General features: G+C 40.8%; 2 protein-coding genes across 3 annotated transcripts in view; both read right to left on the bottom strand.

Moving 5' to 3' along the window:
- Window positions 1-10397, bottom strand: part of LOC140930558 (methyltransferase-like protein 27) — a 14082-nt gene extending 3685 nt beyond the window's left edge. Inside the window, exons 1-3 of one of the 2 annotated variants that reach the window (XM_073380279.1) lie at window positions 10262-10397; window positions 5234-5327; window positions 4297-4672 (exon numbers count right to left, since the gene is read on the bottom strand). In XM_073380279.1, the coding sequence (XP_073236380.1) occupies window positions 4297-4672; window positions 5234-5327; window positions 10262-10278 (487 nt within the window). In that variant the 5' untranslated portion in view covers window positions 10279-10397. The remainder of the gene's footprint in view (window positions 1-4296; window positions 4673-5233; window positions 5328-10261) is intronic. The other variant, XM_073380280.1, reaches the window with a different exon arrangement.
- Window positions 1755-3023, bottom strand: LOC140930557 (uncharacterized). Its single transcript, XM_073380278.1, has one exon. It carries the CDS (start codon window positions 3014-3016, stop codon window positions 1784-1786), a length of 1233 nt encoding a protein of 410 aa, XP_073236379.1. The 5' UTR covers window positions 3017-3023; the 3' UTR covers window positions 1755-1783.
- Window positions 10398-10742: the final 345 nt, after the last annotated feature.

Below are 10742 nucleotides of genomic sequence, written 5' to 3'. Positions count from 1 at the left end.
CTGCGAATTAGTGTACAATATCGCGTTGGAATCCCGCAGAGTCGCAAGTACATATGTCGGCCTAATTGGCTAGTTTTGTAAGCAGTTTCTGATTAGTCCGATCTGAATTAAGTATTGACAGGCCAAACACGACTAATATCTCGTGGCAAGAAAGATTGAGCTCGTGATAGTGTTAATATATACGTCCAAGCTGTTTAAGATCGTGGAACATTATCTACCCGATGCTCATTGTTTCGCAGATGATACGCAACTGTATCTGACTTTTAAACCACTCGGTAACACTGCTCAAGCTGATGCTATACAAGCTATGGAAAAGTGCATTGACGCGGTGAGGAGATTGGATGATTCAAGATCGGTTGATGATCAATGATGATAAAAACGAGTTTTGTTGGTCGGCACACGACAACGGCTTGATTACTTGATTACTGTGCGCAATAATCGTATCAGTCCAAGCCCATGTGTTAAAAACCTTGGATCGTGGTTTGACAGCAACTTAAGCATGACGGATCGTATAAACAAGGCTTGTAATGCGGCATTTTATCATTTACATAACTTGAGACGTATTAAGAAATACCTGTCGAGAGATTCTTTAATTACTTTGGTTTACGCTTTTATAACCAGCCGTCTTGACCATTGTAATGGTTTATTGTTTGGCTTACCAAAGGCGCCGATCGCTAAATTACGGCGTGCTCAAAAGCAGCAGCAAGACTTAGACCCTGTTTACATGGAGTGGGGGACCCCGGTCTAGTGGGGTAGGTTTCTTTTGTTTTGTGTCCCCCAAAGCGTGAAAACAAAAGAAACCAACCCCACTAGACCGGGTTCCCCCACTCCATGTAAACAGGCCCTTATTCTTGGCATCGGAAAGTTTTCTCACATTACACCGGCGCTTTATGGGCTGCACTGGCTACCGATTTCTTTGCGTATCGACTATAAGATTTTACTTTCGACTTTCAAATGTCTTTATGGCTTAGCGCCAACTTATCTTAGCGATCTTATTAGTATAAAACCGAATTCATTATATCATCTTAGGTCCACTGGTAAGCTCTTATTGGACCATCCCAAGGGAGAGATCCTTACAACATTGGGAGCAAGATCATTCTCAGCAGCTCCGAAACTCTGGAATGGCCTACCTGTGGAGCTTCGTCAAGCAACATCACTTAACAGTTTTAAATCTCGACTTAAAACCTATCTTTTTAAGAAGTATCTTTATAGTTAGTAACTTAGTTTATTTTATTCTCACGGTAATGTATTTTCGTTTTCTCTTAAATATAGTGTAAAGCGCTATTGATCAGAATATGTAAATACGCGCTATATAAATTGGTAAATTATTATTATGTCGCAGTATGAAACTTTGGAATGCTGTCCACATTATGAGTAGTATAGGGCGCATAGCGTAACCTGCACCACTTGAGAAGCTATACTTAGAAGTAAAAAAAGGTCGATACGAAACCTAATACAATCCTAAAATACATAGTGATATGAATCTCTCTACTTAAAAAGCCAATTTAGAATATTATTAAATTCTGATACTCTGTAAAACTTTCGCTATCTCTACTAAAAGCTTATACATAGTGATATAAATCTCTCTACTAAGAAAGCCAATTTAGAATATTATTAAATTCTGATACTCTGTAAAACCTTCGCTATCTCTACAAAAACTCATTTATAATAATATCAAACTCTAATGTTCTAAAAAATCTAAGTAAGAACGTCAGCAAGCTTGTGTTTCTAGATTTCTAGAGAAAAAACAAAAACCTAAAAAGTGAAGTCCATAGCGCCCTAACTAAGTATTTATCTTAAATGTTCTGGCAATGTTTAAAGTGTTTGAGATGACCGACTTCTGCATCCGCTCAAGTACGCTCCGTGCTCTCGCTCCAAGGAGCTTCCTCACCGAATTCTCTAGGTGTTTAGAGTAACCCCCCAGTACGTCAATTATTACGTTGTACTGTTCAACCCTGTAACCATTGTATCTCTGCTTCAGCTCCCACATCATGAGCCCATACTTGAGTGTCTTTTCCTCATCTTTCTTAGCTCTACTCTCAATCCATGGGCAGCTCATTTCAATTGTGCAGACTTCTTTCCTCTCGTGGCTGACAAGTCGCGCGTCGATCCGATTTGCTCTAACTTCGTGGTGCTCTGCATAGATGGGAATATCCCAAAACGCCTCACTCGTGGTGTTCTGGTAGGCTGGTTTTGGCATCACCGGTGAGTACCATGGTGGAACCTCTTCCATTAACCCATGCTCTCGCAGGAGCTCAAAAAACAGAATCTTCAAAGCTGCATTATGCCTGTATAGGTACTTGGTTTGTGCCAGGGAGGAACATCCAGCCAGAACATGTGCAACGCTCTCAGCTACCTTCCCACATAACCTGCATAGAACTTCGCCGTCGGTGGAGGTTTGCGTCTTCTCCTTTGTGTTGAGCTTCGTAGGTAACAACTGCTCACACAATTCATACATGCCCGCGATGGTATGTGTAGGGCATGTAGCCCAACCTTTTAACCATGCAAAGCAGCTGGTTATGCTTAGGCTCTCATCTTCCCATCTGATACGGAATAACTTTCCTTGCCACTTTTTGTCTTTAGCGATCTCCAAGAACTGCTTCTCTTGAGATTGCTTCAACAGATTCCCAGCTCTTGCTGCAGTTACCACCTTTCCTTCTGTTGTAACACACACGGGATTTAGGGTATCAAGCTGAAGTGTGATGTTGAGTTCTTCAGCGTACTTAGCTGCTTCCTTTACGAGCGACTGGTGGCCTGATGCCATGGCGTGTTCTTCAAATTCTCTAACTGCTTCCACAGTCTGGTCCGGGTTCTGATACAATTTCAGTAGCGATTTGATTTTAGTGATCTTGTACTCGTGTTCGACTGATCGCAGGCCTCTACCCCCTTTCTCCCTCAGTAGATATAACAAAGAAGTCAGGCTAGCTGGGTGCTTGCCACCGTTCTCAACTATGATCTTCCGAGCTGTTCTGTCCACATCTCTTAACTCTGATAGAGGCCAATGCTGTGTCCACATTAGGTACCGCAGGACCGGGAGGCATACTGATTAGTTGCCTGCACACGGTTACAATCAGACAGGGGGCTGGACCATATAATAGATATCCTGCGTAGATACTCTTTAGCCGCGCAAGCTAGGGCCAGCCGTTCATCCTGTCGAACGTTCTCTAGCACCCCCAGGAATTTGTAGTGTTTTCCTTCCCCAAGAGCCGTGATGGTAGTTGTCTCGTCCATCCTCATACCAGACTCGTCTAGCACTTGGGCTCCCCTCTTCACGTGTACCACTGAGCACTTTTTCTGATTCCAGTGGAGGCCGATGTCCTGCATCGCTCCTCTAGTCTGTTTCAGCACTCGGTTCAGCTTGCTCTCGGAGGCAGCAAAAACCTTGAGATCGTCTATATACAGGAGATCGGTGACTTTGACTCCTATAGGCTTGGATAACCGGTATCCCTCTGTTACCCGCAGGCGCCACGCAACAGGGTTCAGGCACAGTGTAAACAGTCTAGGACACAAAGCGTCCCCCTGGGGTAGTCCCTTCATGAACCTTATTTTTATTATTATTATTATTATTATTATTATTATTATTATTATTATTATTATTATTATTATTATTATTATTATTATAAAACGTGACCTTAGAGTTAGCTTGAAAATCAGAGGTTTTTCTTGCTCCGGTGCACTAATTTGCAGACGGACTTTACAACTGGTTTAGACGATGCGAGGGCCGGCTACAAGGCAGGCTAGAAGTAAAACAGCATTATATTGAATCATACGACCCCTACTTACTTTCTTCCGGTCGACGCCTAGAAGACGACGGGGAAAAAACTGACCTCATCAGGCTCGATCTCTAGTACAACTTTCAAGATCCCCAACGTTTCCAGACCAGTATCCCTCAGCAGTGTGTTTATTATTAAGCATGTAGTTTTCGGACTTCCTCATTACGATCCCTACTGTGTCCGTGAAAACAAAAACTCTTTTCGTTGAAGACAGACAACGAAAAATAAAAAGGCGGGAAAACTTGAGCACGTGGTCAGCTATGCGTTTTGCCGTTTTTCGTAAACGTAGTAACTTCTCTGCAGCTCGTCATTCACGTGGTACAAAACCACCAAGCTCGTGAGCAAGAGCGAGACGCATTGAGAGAAGACAAACAAAGGAAATTAATATTACTTATATGCCAGAGCGCTATGTTTGTCTTGTGTCAGTCCGTCCCTTGCTCTCCGACGCCAGCATGGCACCAATAACTTTACCATGCCTAAAGTGGTACTTAATTATATCAATGAATATAAACTAGCAGTTTACCTTTCACAACAATTCGACACATTTCTGCCAAAGCCGAAGGAAGAATGTGATTATTTCCAAACCCGTTGACACAGATAAGAGCGTCATAATCTCCTGTGTTTATCTCTAAAATCCGCTGATCGTCGATTGGAAGGCAGAAGAACTGTGTGTAAATCCCCTTCTTTCTTGCTTCATTTAGCATTTTTTGTGAACTATCCAGTGCGTGTAAACTGGTGTAGCCCATTTTGTGAAGCTCAAGACCTATTAAACCTGTTCCAGCCGCTATGTCGATAATTTTTATATCTTGCCTTCTTTTCTTTGTGAAGGTATTCAATGCTGCATCAAACATAACAGTCATGGGCTTGCATAATTTGTATGCGAAATCGCACAAAATCTCCTGAAAGATAATGCACGCAGACAAACGTCACTTTAGTCACTGGTAGAGTATACTACAGTGGAACCCGGTTAATGCGAAACCGCCAAGAGGACATCCTATAATGTACTGTATTATCCGGGAGTTCGTCAGACTAGTACCCAGTTGCTATTTACGTGTTTTGGGGGTGAGAGAAGATTGGGGTTAGGTTGAGGCGCGCGGAGACTTTTTAATTTGTCCGTTCCCATGAGTCTCCGCGCGCCTCAACCCACATGTTCACCGCAAAAACACATAAATAACGACTGAGTACGAGTCTTGGTGATCGTTTCAAGCGGGCTCTCAGAAAAAAAGACGTCATATACATGTTTCATAGATTTAAAGACTTATAATAAGCAGACATTTTTACGAGGAAACGTTGTTTAATTTCTTATCGGTAACTTTAACTGGCAAATTCATACTTAAGAAACCTCTCGATCATTTATCGTAGTCTCAGGGTCAAATCCAAGGGAAATGAGACTTATTTTCAGTTAGCGGGGAGTTCCAGTTACAGGGTTCCTACTGTATCTAAACGTTTTGCATACATACCTTATCATAGTCAATTGCCCAGTCTTCATACATGAGTCTGAACTCTTCTTTTGTTCCTGGAATTCCACCCTTTCTAAGGTGATTTAATCGACTTCTGAAACAAGTCAAGTCAACTTAATTTAGACAGGGCCCTATCAGCCACTGGCTGGTATCAAAAGGGGCCCTGCGTAAATTATGACTACATGAAATTAAAATTTCAAAATAAAGAATTACTTAAAAATCATGTACAAGGATTTTAACAAGTGAATACAAGGGAAAATACATATCTTCAGAAAAATCACAATTTGTTCAAGATTAAAACGAGTAAGTGGGCTACCGTAAGTTACCTGGGTATATTCAATAATAAGGAAAACTAATGGCTAAAATGAAGTCTAAGAAAGTTCTTAAAAAAGGAAAATGTAGCTACTTTTATTGATGTGGGTAAATTATTGTAGAGAACCGCACCTGAATGTCTAAATTAAGCAGCAACTGGCTTACACCTCCATATATAAACTGGCTTGCAAGCAGCCACACTTGTGCGAGTTAAGGGGAAAATTTTGGCGCCAGAAAAGGGCGGAGCCACCAGCGCGAGGCGAGAAAATTGGAATGAGGACAAATGAGCCTGCACGCTGGCTATTGATTTTTGAATTTCGCCCCTTCCGGGGTGTCAAGATACTAGCCGATAGAAGCAAAGCATGTGAGCAAAATGTTCCCTGAACTCACACAAGTGAACCTGCCTGCAGGCTATACACTGATAAACCTTTTTGGATTAGGTTTTTGAAGCTTAAAATTTCAACGACAAGGAAACATAAAAGGAAAATTATCCTGGTACCGTAAATTTTAGGGTAGCTATCATATGGAATTTTGTTTACGAGGGAAAACAACCAAAACAAATATTTACGACGGATTCCTCATTTTTTGCTATTTCTCTTCCGTCCCTCTCTTTCACTCCTACTCAAGTAAAGCCTTTCACATCGTCTTTAAGTTGCATTCGTTGTGTTTACCACGAGGGTGGAGGTGGGGGGCGGGGGGGGGGTTGATTGGGCAGAGAATTTTGAGAGGGAAACTGAAAATTCTTTTTAAAGAAAAAGGAGGGAGTGTAAAAAATTTTCGAAGGCTGGAAGTGGGGATGCAAAATCTTTTTTCTTTCTTTTTTTTTCTTTAATTCTACTTAAAAAATTAAGCATTCGTAACATTATTGATAAGCCATAATAATCAACTGCTTTCAGCTCAATGAGCTAAAAACTCAATGTCCTTTACTTTGTGAAGTAACGCACTCAATCTTAACATCATCATCATCAACCCAACCGCATATGTATTGTTTTCATTCCCATTTAATTGGTCATTGTTCTCATCATTGTCATTACTCGCCCATCACCATCATTATTATCAGAATCAATCCACCTCATTTTTTAAAGCACAACATACACGTCATGCTTCCATGTTACTTTCCTATTTCCAACGTGTTTATCCTTACCACTCCTATTTGAACCGTTATACGATTATCCTCCTTTTTCGGGGTGGAAGGGGGAAGAGAGGGGGGCGGGGGGGGGGGGGAAGGGGGTGCTTGGCCCTCAACCAACTTTCTTGGAATGTACTGCTACTTTCCTGTAATCCGACTCGTCAACTTTGTCGACGTGGCCTCGGTTAGAGTAGTCACACAGTGTTTAAACTGTCGAGCTAGTTTACAGGCACCCCACTTAAACGATTAGCAAGAAATAACCCAAACGGAACATAATGTTAGGATTTAAAAAACTCAACCAGCAGGAGGCAAGCAGTGGCTATTTACACACAAGTGTCACAGGGGATTTGAACTTAAGATGACCGAGAACAAACCCAGCAAGTGGTCAGAGAGGAACTTGAACCTAGGACCACTGGATTGTGAGCGCAAGGCATTGACCACTCAGCCACACTGTGCCAGTGTGGTATTTTGGCTTAAATAATTAAAAAAAGAATTAACTTTCATCTCCTGTCCCTAAGAGATTTGTATTTCACTAAATACATTTTTAAATGTAAAGTTTTTGAACCTTTCTGTAGAAGAACGCTAACTTGCAATATCTTTCAGGCCATCCAGTATTTTAGAGCGCCTATTAACGCTTAGCATTCATCTTTGTTAGCATTTTTTTTGTTTGTCTTTTATTTACTTGGGCCTGTTCTTTTGCTGGTCTGGGTCTGTAAACCAAGTTTTTACAATAGTAATTATTATGGACACTTATTCGGGGAAAGAGCAATAGCTTTTAAGGGGGTATGGGTATGAAGGCTGGGGGGTTAGGGGCTACTAAACTATAATTCCTACAGGCTCTGCCCCAAGGTTCAATCCTGAGCCTTTTGTATAACTTTGTTGATAGAAAAGTTACCTCTTTTATGTACCTTTCACTGGGAAATGTTGTCTCTTTCGCGAACCTACTAACAGAGCGTATTCTTGTTGTTTTATATACCATTTGATGAATTAAATTGATTCAGCTACAAGCTACACTCAGTTCAAAATATTTAAGCTTAAGATCCTTTTAAGTACCTAGATAACAAATTTCCCTACACTTTTAAAGTCTAACTGAAAGTACCCCCTTGGGCATATATGTAGCTTCTCTGACAGGCCATCCTAGGGAGTACCCCCCCCCCCCTCCTCAGGGCTAAAAAGGTCCCCCTTAACTGAAATTGCTTACGTTTGAACCTTGCAGCATAGTCAAATCATAATGACCTTCAACGTTTAATGCTTTTTATGTTCAGCACGGATTTAAGATTTGATATCCCTCAGAATGCTGGACACCACATTCAAAACCCCCTGTTTATATGCAGACGAAACACAAATCTTTGCCTCTAGTACTAACGCAAATGCTTTTGATAATAATATTAATTCTGATCTAGAAAACCTTTATGATTGGCCGACAGTTAATAGGCTCCAATTATTAATATTGCACCCTTTGAAAACTAAGTTAATGCTTATTGGGTTGACATATAACTTAAATAATAAATCTATGTAAAGATTTAGCTAATGCTATATCCATTGACAATAATATTGTTTTGCATGTAACCTCTAATAAATGTTTGGGAGTATTATTAGATGAAAAGCTTACTTTTGAGACTCACATTGAGTATATATGTAAGAAGGCATGCACTGGTATAGGAGCTCTAAGAAGAATTAAACCTTTTGTCCCGCTTAATTTGCACCCTGGTAACCTTTTTCAATTCCCCTTTATAACCTTACTTTGATTATTGTTCCTCCTTATGGGATACTTGTGGAAAGCTACTGAAAGATAATTGCCAAAAATTCAAAACTGTGCAAGTAGGGTCACTACTAGTGCTTCATATGACATTAGATCAGTATAGATGTGCTTGATAACTTGAATTATGGAAAAACCTTGAAACCAGGCATTCACCTATAAAGGCTACCCTTAATGTACAAAATCCTCAATGATCAATCTGCCCCCGATTTGAGAGCCTCCATTTTAAAACTCAGTGATTATACTAACATCAACTATAATCTTGGGAATCTTGAAACTGAACTACTCTTCCAAGGACAAAGACTAATTTCCCCAAACGTAGTTTTAAGGATAGTGGTGCAATGCTCTGGAGTAATCTAGCTTTTATGAGGCAAAAACAGCACAATCGCTTTTAAAAGCAAACTTGCCCTCTTTGCCTTCTGCTGAATCGCTCTGATTCATTAATTTGTATGTGTGTATATTTTAAATCTATACTAATTACTCTTCAAAATTCCCACCAACACAATTATATTGTAAAACTAGCTAAATTGTATACGTTTTTACACAATAAATTTTTCTCTGAAATTTTGAAACTTTTGCGAACACCATACTGAATTCTTTTTGTTTGTAGTGAATGTTTGCCTATGCCCCACCTGGAAATCAGCTTTTGTTGATTGATTGATTGAACTTGCCCTAGTCTCCTGCACAACAGTTTTTCTTTTATCTTGTCACACAATGCTCCTCCACAAAAAGGAGGAGGAAGAATGAGCATTGCATGACACAACAAAAACGGCTATAAGGGAGACTAAGCTTGCCTCTCTCTTCTCTAGATACTTTCACTTTAATAATTAGCTTAGCCGTAGATTTTTTTTATTTATTTTGAACCTCTGTCCCAGGAGGAGCAAGTGGTGAAACTGATCCAAGATCAAATGCCAAGTTGATCAGTTCCATGCTCTGTTTACTGGGGTGTAACAGTGAGATCTGGGCACTAGACTACAGGGTAGCCTCAGATCAGTGAGATCTAGGGACTACATGTAGATTACAGGGTAGCTTTAGCCTGCGAGCAAGCTCTCTGGAGAACACTTTTGCAGTCAAGACTCAAGGATGTAAATTCTGCCTCCAGTGCCCCATGTGGCTCCCTGACGACTGAGCTACCAAATTTTTGCCAATCAGCATCATGAAGCCAAAATTAGTGTGGAATGTAAACAAACATAGAAAAAGCCTGTGAAAGATAAATTTCCCACAAACAAACTATTGGCCCTGAAAGAATGGCCACTGAAAAAAGATGAAACACTAGAATCGCCAAAATCTTTCATCGGTCATCAGGTTGTTGTGGGTGTCAGATCAAGAGAAGAATATTGAAAAAGTGGCAAACTGTCGCTAATGCCGGCTAGAGCACTCAGCATTGAGACAACAAATGTGCAAGCTTTGTGGTGTACTTTGAACTATGAGTAGGACTAACCTCACCCCTTTACTCTCCGGAGAGCTATTCACAGGCTAGTGTGGCCGTTGTGGTTTACATTGATAAAAATAAACTTCGAAGGGAATAGAACTAGTATTTTAGACTGCAAAAAAAAAGGGCCTATAACAAACACAGTCAGGAAAGAACGCAAATATCGGTTGTTTTAATATTTCCAATATAAGATACGGAGATCAACGTTTGTCACCTTTCAACTGGTTCTAAGAATCAAACATGGAGGAACGATTCCCGGCTAACAGGGTCGTTTGGTGAATGAACTCGCGTAGTTTCACCGCTCGGTTGGTTTCAGCAACTGAGACTATTATTATGTGTATTATCTCTTCATGTTAATATCTTGATATTCTATTTTAAGGTCATGCATAAACTCACCTCATTTCATTGTCCATTGGCGCTTCTATCAATATTCAACCCTTTTTATGTCAGTAGCTCAGGACTTCTCGAGTGGTGATAGGGAACTATTCCTATACTTTTCCCTGTGTAAATGTTTATGCATCTTGATCTTCTACATGAACCTGTACCTGAATTCTCCTGCGCAGCCGTTAAGTCGTCAGGCAACGCTGGTCTCGTGACGACAATCTGACTGCGTAGTTGACTTGCGTGACACTGACGTCAGAAGGGCGGGCCTGGCCATGAAGCTGATCCCTACCTATCCCTTGTAATTTTAGAAATTGGGGGCTTTAAAAAAAATAAAATAGCCTGCATAACAGGCGTTATTTTTTCGCGTTTTACTGGCAAGCGGGAAGCGAGCGAGGAGCGCCAGACACGCGCGTGTCTGGCGCTCCTTGCTCGCTTCACAATTGCCTTCGCTCGTCTGAAAGACGCGGAAAAGAAAAACGCCAGTTATGCAGGC

This window comes from Porites lutea, chromosome 3, assembly GCF_958299795.1.
Source record: "Porites lutea chromosome 3, jaPorLute2.1, whole genome shotgun sequence".
NCBI classification, from domain to species: domain Eukaryota; kingdom Metazoa; phylum Cnidaria; class Anthozoa; order Scleractinia; family Poritidae; genus Porites; species Porites lutea.
This window is presented reverse-complemented; position numbering and strand designations above follow the sequence as displayed.